The following is a 15,526-nucleotide window of genomic DNA, read 5'->3' on the forward strand; positions in this document are numbered from 1 at the left end:
TTTTGATTCAGTTTGCTTTTAGTGTTTTAGCTTTGAACAGCCTACCCAGGAGACAACCGCTCAGCTTATCATTATTTTAAACGGAGTGATGCCTTTAATTTCTGTTTAGAACATTTCAAACTAGTTTATTCTGTAGCCGTTTAAATGCTGATCCTTGTTTTGATCTAAATAACAGAATTACAAGTAACTGTGTATGCACATAAAATCTTGAACGTAGGACAAAACCAACTACTCTGAGCTTTCTCCTGCAGGTCACTGACAATATGCTCCCGTTTTCCAATGAGCTCATACTGTGCAGACGTTTTTAAAACAGCGATCCCTTCCTGTAACCAGCCTTAACAGCCAAAGGCAGCGGTGTTGAAAGTTGAACTCCCTGTGGTTTCGTATAAATATCAAATTCAGCTTCTCCTGGTGCTGGCCTCTGTGCTGCTATGGGCTCACAGTGTGAACCCCGACTGTCTTCACAGCCTGAGCGCTTTTGGCCCGACTTGAGTAGAGAGACTGAGAAAGCTGGGAAAAGGTAGGGAAAGAGAGAAAAGGATTTACAGAAGCCTTGAAGTTGGCTTTGTGAAGGGGAGAAGTAGCGTAACAGTACAAACTTTTCCTTCCAGCACAGAGTGCAGTAAGTCAATATCATACAACTGTAACCTATATGTGCTAACATACAGTGTATGGATAACCGACGTCATAGACGAGAGAAAGATGAGCCGAGATAAAACAAACACACTAGAAAGAGAAAGAGAGAGAGAGAGAGAGAGGAGGTATGATAGAGATCCATCACAGAGCTCTATTATCTGTTGCTCCACAGGAGAGGAAGTCTCTCACCATGTTCTTGTGATAACCACCATCCTCCCCTCTGCTCCTGTTCCCCACTTATGATACCCATATTGACTCTCAGCCTACCTGAGAAACTCTATTACTGTCACTGTGTCCCTGTATTTTAAGCTAATTTAAGCAAATACGTTTCTTATTTTCTCTCATCCACCTAAAGCTATAGCTAATGTTGACGCTTCATCTTTTATTTCATGCACTGTGAGCAAAAACTGAAACACCGGTGTGCATTTTTTGTATTCCTCCGTGCCGGCGACATGCGTGGCCGGAGGAGGCATGATGTTTTGGGGTTTTCCGTCAATGAACGCGATATCTTAGGAACGCCTGGAGGGAATTTCTTCAGATGTGGTACAAACGTCCACTTGGACTCAAGGATGAACTGATTAGATTTTGTTGGTCAAAGGTCAAGGTCACTGTGACCTCACAAAACACGTTTTTGGCCATAACTCAAGAATTCATACGCTCATTATGACAATTTTACACAAATGTCTAACAGGAAGGATAAAATGATGATAAAGTGATGACATTATGGACGGACATGGATGTAAACTGCAACTCGACTGGTTGGCGGAGGCATAGAAACATGAGTCTGTGAACTTGCTTGTTTTGTCTCACTTCATTTTAAAAGCAAATGCTTTTTAATATATTCATTAAATTCCACTTATCAGGAATTAAGGGAGATAAGGTAGCAGCAAAATTTGTAAAAAACAAAATACATGTTTCCCTGCTTCAGTGTTGGTACAGTAAGACAGACAGGCACTCATTTGCTGTTCAAACTCCTCTCTGAGTTTTGTTCCTTTCTTCTCGTCCTCTAGACGCCAAAGCCTGCCCCAGCGGCGAGTTCATGTGCTCCAACCGCAAGTGCTTGGCCACCGTCTACGTGTGCGATGGCGACGACGACTGCGGAGACGGCAGCGACGAGCTCAAGTGCGCCTCTCCTCTGACCTGCGGGCCCAACCACCTCCGCTGCAACACCTCGGAGTGCGTGCCGCTCATGTGGAGCTGCGACGGAGACCCCGACTGCTCGGACAGTTCGGACGAGGGGCCGGAGCGCTGCGGCGGCGACGGTGTCCCGTACCTGAATAACCGCCGGACAAACTGCACCGCTGGGGAGTTTCGCTGTGCCAACGGGGAGTGTGTGCGGCTGACCTGGAAGTGTGATGGAGATCCGGACTGCAAGGACAAGTCTGACGAGTCGGACTGCCGTGAGTTTCTCTTCCTGTCTTCTTTGCTTTTCATCTCTTTGCCTTCCTCCTCTTATTGTGTACTCTCTTGTGCACCTTTTTTTTTCCCTAGCAGGTGCTTATGAGTTCTTTATTGTATCAAGGCCATCTCTCTATTCATACCTGAAAGGCTGTCCTCTCTGTCTGAAAGGGTTTCTGTACATATGGAATATGGAACTGGGTTGAAGTATAGTTCCAGTACAATAGAGAACGGTAACCATGAAGAGGCTATTCTGCAGTTGTGTCCCAGTTCCATACTACATGCTAATTCTAGGCAGGTTTTGAATATGTCATCTCACTGGAGATGTATACTCAAAAAGGTCATTATCCATACTAAAAATGTGTGTTTTTGAGTGTACTGTTGATGTACATTATAGTACCACAATGCAATGCACAAAGAAAGCTGTTCATAGTTGCAAAACATTCAATTAATTTGCAGATGGAAAGATAAAAAACAAAATATGTATAAAATCTGAAGAAAAAACATTTCTCTTGGTGAGCTTTAATTGGCAGAGGTTTCCAAGTAACAGAACTTGCATAATTTCCTGTTATATTGAAAAATTGTAGACTAACTTCAAAGAGAAATTACTTTGTTATATAGTATGCAGTGCATTCTGTTAACAATTAGTACGTAGTATGAAATTAATACACGGCAGCACATCTCTCCAGCTGGAGGCTGCTCGTACACATGTTTACACACGTAATTGTCTGTTCTTGTTTGCAGCAGACAGTTTTTTTTCTGTGGGTGTTCATCTTGTTTAAAGGTAATAAATACGAGATCGGGAGCATTTCTATTACCTCTGCACGGCTCTCAACATAGGCTTGTAGGTAATGTTGCTAACAGTGAAAACAAAGGCAACAGTGCTGACAGAGCAAACAGTGTTTACCTGGGGGGGAACCGGAGGGTGGGTGCTACGCTTTCGCAGCGGCGCTGTCGGTCGGGATGGCGTTATCAGCTGTAACCACTGTATGAGAGCAGTGCAGAGCGGTGTCCGTGACCTAGCCAGTGGAGCATGCTCACATGCACTAGCATACACTAAAAGCAAGCACACCTGGCCCGGCTATGTCAACAAAGTACGGAGAAGCTCAGATTACAACACACACAGAGGGAGAGCGACTTCATTCTCTGCTCAGGTAGACTTTACTCCTCTACATCTTTGCATAGCAAATAGTTATTTGCTGCTATATTAAAGCTCTGGATATCATATAGAGCACCTTTAAATCTAATAAGTCATATTATGTGTTTGAGTTGTTTGTCTTTCTTTTTCCTGCATATACTGTATTAACATATGAATATTTTAGCCAGTAGCAGTTGGACTTCTTACATTTATTATACTCGTCTTGTTCAAAGATAGCTTCAGACCGATCAAATTCCAGCACATTCAGAAATAATTACACCGGAGGTCCGTTTTATTTGACATTATCTTTGTGTGGACAGCATGTTAAGATACCCGTTTGCTTTGAGACTGGAGAGAAAATGTCCTTCCTCTTCTGAGGTGTTACTTTGTCATTTAGCACATTTCCTCTCTGCTGGGAGTTGGTGTCTTTTTTTTTTCTGAATGTGTCTGGTAAAGAATGTGTTTCTGTTGATAAACACAGTGTGAAGATGGGGCCTGGTGATAAAACAGGTTTTCCTATTAGCTGGTCATGGATGGGGGAGCCCTGAAGCCCCTGTCTCACTAAGCCGGAGTGTGAAGCCCAGATAGTCCCTCTATTCATTATCAAGATGTGCGGTGCACACATCAAAACCCACCTCTCCCACTCTGCGGTGTCATATAAGCGGCACTTTACAAGAGATTGATGTTTTGTTAGCCAACTGGATCACTGCATTAAGAGGTGGTTAGAGGCACAACCTCGTATTTGTCCAGTGAGGTTACTATGGTTACCTTCACTACCTGTGCTATATTCACATGTTTTAATGTGTCTTTGCCTTATAAGTTAAATATCCGGTTAACTCCTCAGCTGAAGACAAAAGCTGTGATTTTATCAATACATATCTGACATTGAATATACAGTGTATGTGTCTGAATGCAACACTGGCCAATGAAATCTCTATATTGATCTCCCAGACACAGAGAAACACTGTCTAAAGATATGCTCCTAGTGTCATGTGTTTGTATGTGCACATGTGTGTCCAGGCTACAGCGGCCCCGTCTCCAACACATTCCCTCCGTTCTGCTCATCTCGTGATAACACTAAATCATATCCCTCCTCAGTCACATATATTGCTTTTTAGTGTGGTTTAGAAAGGAGTTATATGAGCACACTGGGCCCCGTTGATGAAAAGCTTGTCTGTGCTTGGGATATTAATGAAATGCGGTGTGGCTTCATGCAGCCTCCATCTTTGCGTTACTATATTGAAAATCATTCATCACACGCCCTCAGGTTGACTGCCTCTGTCCCAAGCAGCACCTAATACAGGCTGTGAATGGATAGAAGTACAACACAGTAGATGTTATGGCACAACATTTTTTCCTTCTACAAAGGATTTATTAAATATATCTTTGGGCGTGTCTTGCCCTTTTTAGACATGCGAAAGTAGAGAGACTCTTGAAATGCAACAAAAGGTCTCGGTTTGGTTTCGACCCCGGGATGTTGTGTTCCTCTCGAAGGGATCAAAGGGGATTTACAAGTCCAATTTCAAGTGTATGTGTTCATATGTGGGTGTATGTGTCGTTCTTACAGCCCTGCTGACGTGTCGTCCCGATGAGTTCCAGTGTGGTGACGGTTCCTGCATCCACGGCACCAAGCAGTGTAACAAGGTCCACGACTGTCCTGACCACAGCGACGAATCCGGCTGCGTCAACGGTGGGTACACCTGTCATCGCTGTCTGCCAGAATCTGTCCTCCTCTCTGCCTGTTCGGCTGTCTTCTTCTTTCATGTCTGTGTCTATTTGAATCTGCCTTCATATTTGTTGTTCTGTCTGCTAGTGGATATATTTGATTCGGTGTGTCTCTGACTTTGTGAAATGTTTTAAAACTAGAAGGAGAGGGAGAGGGAGCTAGTGAATTGTGGCTACAGGACCTGTGTGATCTGTATAATAGGGCTGACCAAAGCCTCCCGGCTGTATTTGTTGTAGAAGTGAAGGGGATTTAAGATTAAAGTAACATAGCTGATATCACAGTATATGATACAACCCCCTTTTTATTAGCTCGTCTGCTCTATGTTTGCTCCCACTACTTTTAAATGGTTTTCAGCTTGTGCTTTGAGTCTAATATGTGTGAAAATTGGTGAATATAACACCTTAAAGTTGCAATCTTAAAGGGAAACATTGCTGATTTTCAACCAACTCTGTGTCGTCGCAGTGTGTGCAGATGGACGGTGTTTGGCTTCGCCCCGTGCCGCCAGCATCCTGAGCTCCCCACCCATCCGCCAGCAAAAGTCCGCCGGCAAATGAGCGGGGAGCTTCAGGTGCTGGCCACACGGAGGGAAGCCAAACACTGGTCAGCTGGCCACACTCCCAATTTTCAACCAGCTCTGTGTCATCGCAAAGTATCCCTTTCACGATTTCATGACAGCAAACACTCCTTGAGCAGCTAATTTGTCAGAAATTATACAGAAGAGCAACAGGTGTATCTGTTTACAGCACAGCTAAACTGACTCACATTGTTTCAATGAAGAAGTCAGTTAAAATTATAGTTGTACAACGATCTGACTTCATGTTGCGCCTGAAAGGCTACCTTGCTGACGAGTTAGCTGCACACAGCCTTGCAGGAAAAATGCAGTAGAAGGACTGTTGTAAACGCAGTTATTTAAATTTTTTATTTATTTAATTTTTCACCAGCTTAATGCTTTTAAAATGAAGCAGGATCAGTAGGAAGTGTTCCATTTGCATTAGCAGTAACTTAATATCGCTCTGATAGGCACTGTTTGCTGGAGGTAATTACAGAATGTAAATACACTGAATGGTGACTGTAGAAACAATGCTGACCATAAATAGTATCAAAAGTAAAGTTTGATTTCATGAAAACCACAAAAGTTATAACTTCCTTTGAATACATTAATGTGGTATTTTTCTGGACATAGACGATTCTGAAATGATTTGCTATAATGACCATTGAAGTTACGTTGTGTGGATCCAGCAAAGTGCTTTTTGTAAGCCGACTTCATCACTTCTTTCTCTTCTGACTCTGATGCATAATTTACCGCAAAATGACATTCCAGGAAATTAAGCCCTAGCACTGTGAAACTGGACCAAATTAAAGTTCAGCTTTTATTACACTAGGCTTTTTATGTGGGATGATATGAATATCTGAGTGAGAGGAGTATTTCTTGCTTGTTTCATGTGAGCCTTCAGTAATTTAGTGAACCACTGGAGATATTCAGAATGACTGCACACACTTTTTGATGCACGAATTTCTGAATCGGTTTGCAGTAGCTTGGGCAAATAAATGTCCTTGATGTTTATAGTGTAGTTGCTGATCTATCTTCTGCTTTTCTGTCGCCAGCCACCAAATGTGAGGGCCCGCTGAAGTTTCTGTGTAAGAACGGAGAGTGCATTGACAGCTCCAAGGTATGCGACTCTGTCAAGGACTGCAAGGACCGATCAGATGAGCCAAAGAAGGAATGCGGTAAGAGGATCTTTTTTTTGCACACAGGTACTTGGTTGTTACCTCAGCTGTTAAAATGAAAAATGAAGGAGATTGTGTGCGTCAGTGGAGCTTTTTGGCTAAGCCCCATGCAATGAGTACATTACATACACACTATAGTAAATGGATTCATGCTGTTAATGTAGCAGCGTAATCGTGTTTGCTATAACAAAACTGCGACTACCACCCTCCTATTACCTTGCATTTCAAAGGCTTCGGCGCCGCACTCAAATTAGCAGCAGCCTCCGTTGATCAGAACAACAGCCTGCGTGTACTAATTACCATCAAAAAAGGCTTCTTCTGCTCTGCGATAATCTCTCTCTTCTCCACCTCTCTTCCTGTCTCCATATACCTTCATCTCTTAACCTATTTGACTGATCATGAGTAAAGGGAAGTGATGCCTTAGTTAAAGAAAGAAATAAAATCGATGAGAGGGTCGTACTGTACAGGACAGAGGGTGTTGTATCCTGGACAGATTGTAAAGCCCTCTGAGGCAAATTTGTGATAGTGATCTATACAAATAAAATTGACTTCACTTGATCATTGTGAGTTTATATTAGGGATGTAACAATACTAGAAATTTAGTTGTCGATACCGATACCAATTCGATACCACGGTAAAAAAAGTAAAACAATAAATCCCATGTACTTCAACATCCACTCCTTTATTATCGTTTGCAAACTGGTTTTTGGTAGAAAGTTAAACAGGTCATAATACCCTCTCTGTTATCTATTATATATTGCTCTAAGAGCTAGATAACGTTAGCAGCCGGTAAGCAGCACAGTCTTGCACGGAGCTAACGGCTAACATTAACAAGCTCTCCTCCTGCCGATTTCAACACAGATTTGTTGTTCACAATGTAGCATTATTATCAGGGAGAAAACAGGTTGCGTCCCAAACACATTTTCTATCATCCCAGAGACGCTGGGACGCCGTTAGTCTTGAGCCCTGACCGCACCTGAGTTACTGTAGAAACACGAGTATGTCACGTTTTCAGAATTTTAGCATCTACTTGGTACTGAAGTGTTGGTTCTCGTGACATCCCTACTTTATAACTTTTCCTCTGTGTTGAACAGCTCAGTAAGAAAGTTTCTGATACGAGAGAGTAAGAAGCAGACATACACTCTCATAAAATGACATGACGTCTCAGAGGAACATAAAGTTGAGGAGGGAAAAAGTGACAGATGGCAGATTAGACTGACCTCTGCCAGGGATGGGAATTACAAGACCGAAACAGTTATTCCAGAGAGTAACTCTCCTCCCTTTGTCCCTTGTCTTCCTACTCTTCCTCCCTCTCCTTCTCTCTCCTCATATTTCCCTCCCTCTCTCCTTCAACTCAGGTCTTGCTTGTTCTCAGCTCATTAAAAGCGTGTCCACACACACCTAGCTCATCGCTCTGCTCGCTCAACCATTTACTCGCAAGATGTTCCCCAACCAAAACACAAGAAACCACACACAGAGAGACAATAATACTCCCCGCTGCACGGAAACACACACTTAGTTAGTACGTAGTTGTTCGGTGTGATTGCATTTGCCGCATCAGCCTTACATCAGGGGAAAAGACAATGCATTTCTCTCCAAGCTCAAGTAAATGTTTTTCTGTGTTTCCCATCTCATTAGAAATGATGGCACATTACCACAGTACTGACTCATTACTCGGCACACCATTCATTTCTTAACGCTGCACCATCACTTCCAGCTTTCACTGGAGAGGACCGGCTGAAAATAGCTAGTACATAATGGGTTTCCATGGTGAGAGAGATGGAGGTGGAGCAGAGGAGGAGAGGCGTCATGTTTGTTTGCCCATGGGAAAGTGACCTCTAAATCATGGCTGTCCTTGGAAGTGGTCTAGAAAAAGCTGTCGGCGTTATCACACGGCCTCTCCTGAGGCGTCTTTGTTACCCACGCAGACCCTCTCAAGGAATCAGGAGTGAGTGAGTCCTCAAATACAGCCACATCTTGGTCTTTCTTCAGTTTGCAGTTAATTCTGAGCTGACATGAAGGGGGTTAGCAGGAGCTACTGAGAGTGGCAGGTTGCTGTCACCCATCCAGCTGAATTAGAGATGGGAATTTAATGCCGGCGGTTGCAGCGCTCAAAGTCTGCTGGCACCGACACAAAGCAAAGATGAAAATGTTCCCACAAAAGTAACCCTCAGTCAATCTTTGGAGAGTCAACTTTATCGCTCTTTATTTTTGTTACAATAAATAAAGAATAATGTGGTGTAGCTGTGCAAAGAATGACTTTCCTCAGAGCTCCACGGATAAGCTGAGCAGCGAAGCAAATTTGCATCTTCGCATTCGCATGGAGGTCAACTTTGGTGTGAAGAACTTTCAGGTGAATAACGCCTCAGCAGGCGACGGTTACTCGCCTGCACTCGCACATGTGTGACTGTGTGACATGTGTGACCTTGTACTCTCTGCAAGAAAGCGGATAAGTGTGTATTTCCCAGGGGAAAGGTCCAGAACGTAAAGAGGAAGTAAAGCTTGTGGAACTGCACAATTGCAGTTTGTAAAATAAAACATAGTCGTTTAGCTTCCTGTCTAAACACAAAATATTCCCTAAAAAATATATTATAGAATATATTTACTCCAATAAAAGTATATTAGCAGCATTTTAAGAAATATAACACCAGACTGCGCGTACCCTTTCAAAATAAAAGTCTGTTAAGTCCACATAGGATTTTATAAGAATTTAATGCTTACTCACTACTACACTGGCTCAGGTAAACATCAACGAAAGGAAAGCATTACAGATTTATGTGGTGTGAAAATATGGAAACTCAAGTCATCATATGTAAAGGGTTAATGTATTGTTTCGGTTTATTGTTTCTATATTCAGCTAATAAAGCTTCAGTTTGGGAACCAATGGGCCTCATGCAAAAATGTTTTCATATTCTTGTCTTAACTTTTTCTTACCTTTGTTCGCACTGTGGGCCACGTCAGATTCAGCAAACGCTCCTAACTTGACCTTATTACTGTAAATACAGAGATAAATTGATCCTTCAATTAGTGCATAATTTAAGTCGTTTTGCAGTTTGAGATGTTCATATTGATATTCTAGTGTTATACTATAGCATCAGCGGCCAATTTAAATTAATGATGAGTTTGTTATATCGGCTATATGAATACATTTAGAATTATATTATAATTTCAATTGCAGAGTCAAACAGGATAATGTCAACATGATTATGAAGTGTAATTTATATAGGATTTTCAAACTCAAAATTGCTTCAATGTAATGAAATAAGCAATCCATTAGTGAAAAACTAGGTTTGGATAACAGCAGACTAATTGCACATGACACAGACGAAATTCAAAATACGAGAAAATTGGTGAATGCGACAAGTTCTCCTAAATCACTCGTACAAGCCACTTAAGAAGGAATCTGTTCGTGCGAGTGATTGTCTTGGTGGGGAGTTCTCAGATGCTTGGCTTTTTCTTTAGACCAACTGTTTACTAACTCACACACATACTGTACAGTATCCCTGCTTTCAATGACTGATGATATAAAGCTCCCCTGGTTATCGACAAATGTGTTACACTAGATTGGGCAGGACGCTGGTGACAGAATTAAGCACTCTCTCGTATTGAAGCTCGAGGTTTCTCTTGTAGTTTAATCCATTTTTCTCTTTATCAGCCCTTTCCAGTTGTCAGTTGTTCATTGTGCAGTGACGTTTAATTGTTTGTGTTAAAAAAGCAAAGCCTGTACGCTGTTGAATGAAATGTTGGAGAGGTACTTTTCTGGTGATTTTCGCTTTCAATCAGTCGACTTACCTTCAATGATTCATTCAAACAAAAGGTTGTTTTTTTATTTTCAATCCAAACATGGACAGGAAAGTGTGCTGAAGAGCTTCATGATTCATGTTCACTCCTGATGAATGCAAAGTCATTGCCACAGTGAAAAATACTAATATATGTAGTATATATTATGGTACTTTGATGATTCTCAGCTGTATTGAGATTAAAGAACCGACCCTAGCATATCAGTCAGTGACTTTTGAGCCCTTCTTGCTATCAAGTAATTCATAAAACCTTTATGTGCAGCACAATCAAATCTAACTGCCTCTGCCTTCTTCATTGTGTGCCAACCTTGTGCCAGCTGCTTTGACCTAGTTTAAAAACGAGAGTGGTTGCGTTTTCACATCTTGTTTTTTCGCTTCTTTCATTCTCCGGATGCTTTTACATCACTCTGCCTCGATTTAAGCAGCGGGCCTGTTTAATTTAGATGTCCTCTCTCGCCCCCGTGATAGATCCTTATGGGACACCTCAGAATCCCAGTTCACAGCATTAATCCCTTCTACACACTCATATTTCATATCCCCGCAGATGGACCGGATTCTCGGTTTTGAGAGCTTTCCGCATGTGATGTTGCGTCTCTTTGATTCCCCCCTTTTCACTTGTGAGAACATCTGATAAGGATTCAAAAAGGATAGAGAAGAGCTGAGTACAAGAGCCGCAGATAAAATGAAGATTACTGATGTGATATCCATCCTCCCCTCCCCTATGTGCCACACATATTTATACACCTTTATCAAATATCACCAGCCATTCCACTGCACTTGCCCCTTTTTCAAAAATATTTTACAGTAAAGGAGGCAGAAGCTTTTTCCTAAATCTGATTTTGACCTTTTAAATGACCTACTGGGCGACCATAATGTCCCTAACTCTTCTGATTTGACCATTGGCTTCTTTTCTTTGTCTCCCAGGGCTGAATGAGTGTATGATCAACAACGGCGGCTGCTCCCACGTCTGCATGGACCGACCAATCGGCTTTGAGTGCCAGTGCCCCACTGGCTATCAGCTGCTGGACAAAAAGACTTGTGGTGGTAAATAAAGAAACTTTAGATAGACAGATGAGTGGCAGGTTGGCTGCTGACCATGCTACCATGAGTCTGTGTGTGTGTGTGTGTGTGTGTGTGTGTGTGTGTGTGTGTGTGTGTGTGTGTGTGTGTGATGTATTGCTTTGAGCAGCTCTCTAGCTGTCCTGTCTTTGTTCAATGTGCCCAGCCTGTCACTCCCACAGGGATACTAGCAGAGTCACACTACTCTCTCTCTCAAACACACACACACACACACACACACACACACACACACACACCCTATACTCTGTCCTTCACACCCTTTCCCATCCTTTTAACAGTAATGTTTCCCCCTCACACCCAAGGAAAAAGCCTGAGATCTGCTGGAAGGAAGCAGAGCGGGGAAGTAGACAGGGACACGCCCTGTCTCCCTGTCTCCCTGTCTCCCGAATGACAACATGTCTGAGTGTTTCTCCAGCAACTTGCAGTTATATAAATGTGCATATTTACTCATGTATTACAGCTGCTATTCTCAGAAACTCATTGCCATATTTTATATTTTGGGAATTTAGTTTCCGCTCTGATCAAGTGCAGCTCATGAGGGTGAATTAGTCACTGTCTGTCCGTCTTTCTCTCTCTGTCTCTCAGTTGATTGATCACCTCTTTTCCCTCTTCTATTTTCAGACATTGATGAGTGTGAGAACCCCGATGCCTGTAGCCAGATCTGCATCAACTACAAGGGGGATTTTAAATGTGAATGCCATGAAGGCTACGAGATGGACCCCGTTACTAAGACCTGCAAGGCAGAAGGTGAGTTGCAATGATCAATGATCAACAACGCAAGATGTCTGAGACAAAAGGATTTAAGTTAAAGCAGCAGTGGGCAAGATTGGAGCAAAGAAAAGTTATTTTTATAAAGCGGTCCCTATATCCTGACAGTAGTGCATGAGACAGATAATCTGAAAAAAGCATGTGCCTCTGTGTCCTCCGGTGCTCCTAATGACATTCACAGGCCGGAGGAAAACAACCAATCAGAACCGAGCTGGAGCCTGCCGTCTCTGAGCAGCTGTCAATGAAACGATAGATTTTTTAAAGCCTGAAAACAGAGCCCTGAGGAGGTGCAGAAGTCTTGAATTACAATATGCTGAAAGGTTATTATGGAACTTTTGCCTAATGATGCCAAAAATGTTCTGCCTATTTCAGGTTTAAGGGTTCCTATTTTGAGGCTGAAAATGAGAATCGGCGATTAGTCAAAAGGACGTTAAGAGAAACTGAATTTGTTGTGATTATACTTCATGTTCCTGCATTATACATATTCTGTTCTTTTTATATTTATGCAGTTTATAACCTACATAGTTGCTGTTGTAAAGATGCATTTTCCTCCGCTGAAAGTACAAACAGCTGTGTTGTATTGTTGATAACAACGTATTCTCTCAGATATCGCGCTGCCTCATTAGTGCAACACTTCACAGCTCAGCTTTTGTGCCACAGTGTCAAAACTCTCCTCATCTCATAATCACAAACATCTTTCTGCCGCTGGGTTCTTATCATTGCGTTGCACTTGCTTGCGCACTTGACATAATTGCTAATTCATTAAAAAAAGAGCAAGTATCACCAAGGCAACCGCTCCCGTTTCTCCCAGGCCAAATCTGTCCTTCAGTAACCCGTCACATCAGACAGTGACAGACGATGTGTTCAACCACGCTGCACACTTATAATTAGGTAAAGCAACTCTTCAGGGGCACCTGGCTGAGTCACGCTGGATGCTAATTACATCAAATTGAATGTGGTGTCCCGTCAGGCTTGTTGACAACAGTTGTCGGACTAGTGGAGAACAAAGTGAACTGCTAAGAGGCCAATTAATTTTCTTTGACCTCCAACCATGGCCAAAAGCTATTAGCAAGAGGCTTACAGAGAGCGGCCAGTTTATATGTTTACACTTCATTTCCCTCTAAAATGTTCATTATTTAATTGGCAGGAAACAGTGAGTCAAATGAAATGTGGCGATTTGGTCCCCGTTGCTGTCAAATGCCGTGATTTCATTTGCCTCAATTAAGCCGAGCTGATATCAAAGCTCAGCACTCACATTTGTGTGTTTGCATTTGTACACACTGTATGTGTGTTTGGATTGTATCTGCCCCCTGCCTCTGTGTGTTCCTCTGTGCATGACCGCCCCGGCGTGTTTGCTATCAGTTCATCGTGGCCAGCACAGAACTGTGTGTCTGGCAGCGTGTCAAACGCAACGAAAGCAGAATCGCAGTGAATGCAGCCGTTTCCACCGCTGCTGCGACAGCCCATAAAACCAGCAGGGGACCATTTCCCTCTTTAGAGGGGTTGGAAATGTTGTCATTGTAATGGCCAGTTTTTGAGAACGCTTAGTCCTGACCAGCACTGTCATCATTCAGACTTCGGGCAGGGAGAGGGGGGGAAAGGGAAGAAAGAGGGGAAGCGTGCAGGAGTACGACACTACAATGAGGATACGACACAGACTGTCAAAAGGGAAGCCGAGGCGAGGGAGCCATTAATGAGAGAATATTATATCTGCCTCTGGAGATAACTGGCTGCAGCTGCCATCCTATTACCAAGCAGTGTCAGAAAGAGAGCGGCTCAATATAGATGTTACAAGACAAAGGTGGGCTGTAGTTGCCAGCCAAAAGTGATAAAACTCTCCCTGCAGGCATCTATTACCCATTTGGCTTTTTCCTGGCAGAATTATAAGGAAATAAACATAAAGCCATGATGATATAAATGCATCCAAGGCCCCTGTTCAGATTTGGGGCTAATTAAAATGCATCCTGGGTGACCTCATCACAAGTGGACAGCTCTAAAAATAGGTGTGTGAGTGCAAAAATGAAACAAGGACATGCTGTGATGTAGATGTTCAGTGCTAATAGCTGTGTGTGCTAATACTGTGGCATGACAAAGTTACCAAACACAGGCAACTGTATACCTGACGTGAAGGCAAGAAACTATCTTTTGCGTCTCTCTCTATGACTGTGAGTTCATATTGTTATATCAGGGTTTAGTTTCCAGCTTTTTCTTTCTCCTTTTGTGTGTTTTTTTGTGTGCTTCTTTATCCAGTATGCTAATGTCCACTGCAGTCCTCTTCCATAGTTCTGAGGCTGAAAGCAAATATGTATTTTTAGCGTCAGTATTCTGTATACTGTTGGATGGATTGCTATGAAATTTTGTACAGACATTCATGCTTTCCAGATAATGAATCATAATGCCTTTGTTGATGCCCTAACTTCCTCTAGCGCCACCATGAGGTTCACATTTGTGGTTCAACACGTTCTCATCCCAACTGGTCACATGCTGACGCTTTGCCACGCCCCTTGGCGTCACTCTAAGTTTAGGCATCAAAACTACTATAGTTAGGTTTATGAAAAAACGACATAGTTGGGCTTAAAACTATACGTTTGTACAGTGAAAATGGCACTGAACGTTGTAAACACGGGACACAAATTAACAGCTGATTGTAACGGTAAAGTGAAACTTAACGCGCTTAACGCCAATCCACCAACCCTCCCGCGTCTTTTCACGCTTTAAACTACGTCACCACACTCCCTGTGCACTTTTTTCTGAGTGTTTACTGTTGCAGCAGATGGGTTTACATTGTAGTTAATAGAAAGCCCTTTGCGTCTCATACAGGTGCCTTGTGCGTCGGTATCACACGCTGACAAAGACAAAAGGCAAAGACGAAGCCTTGGTATTATATTATATGAGAATGTGCTGTTTTTTTAGTGAAATGTCTCAACAACTATTATATAGTTCATGTCCCTCTCAGTATTAATTGAAATCACTGGTGATGAGTGATCCCCTCTATTCTAGTGCCGTCAAAATTTCAATTCGTCCTAATACTTTAGTTTATGACTAAACACTTGTGCAACTCATCAGCCTCAGCTGTTGTTTGTGTTTCATGCTAATAGGCAATTGTTAGCATGTTAATACAGTAAACTAAGATGTGATTGTGGTAAACATTACACCTGCTTAGCATATTAGCATTTAGCTCAAAGCACCCCTGTGTCTGAACAGCCTCACAGAGCCGTTAGCATGGCTGCAGACGTCTTCCTGTATCTAGTA

The 15,526-nt window shown here is 42.5% G+C and overlaps 1 protein-coding gene across 1 annotated transcript in view; it reads left to right on the forward strand.

Moving 5' to 3' along the window:
* Positions 1-15,526, forward strand: part of LOC119498845 (low-density lipoprotein receptor-related protein 8-like) — a 96,409-nt gene that overhangs the window by 63,554 nt on the left and 17,329 nt on the right. The window contains exons 6-10 of the mRNA XM_037787918.1: positions 1,647-2,036; positions 4,740-4,862; positions 6,504-6,626; positions 11,351-11,470; positions 12,128-12,253. Of these exons, the coding sequence (XP_037643846.1) occupies positions 1,647-2,036; positions 4,740-4,862; positions 6,504-6,626; positions 11,351-11,470; positions 12,128-12,253 (882 nt within the window). The remainder of the gene's footprint in view (positions 1-1,646; positions 2,037-4,739; positions 4,863-6,503; positions 6,627-11,350; positions 11,471-12,127; positions 12,254-15,526) is intronic.

Source organism: Sebastes umbrosus, chromosome 12 (assembly GCF_015220745.1).
Source record: "Sebastes umbrosus isolate fSebUmb1 chromosome 12, fSebUmb1.pri, whole genome shotgun sequence".
NCBI lineage: Eukaryota > Metazoa > Chordata > Actinopteri > Perciformes > Sebastidae > Sebastes > Sebastes umbrosus.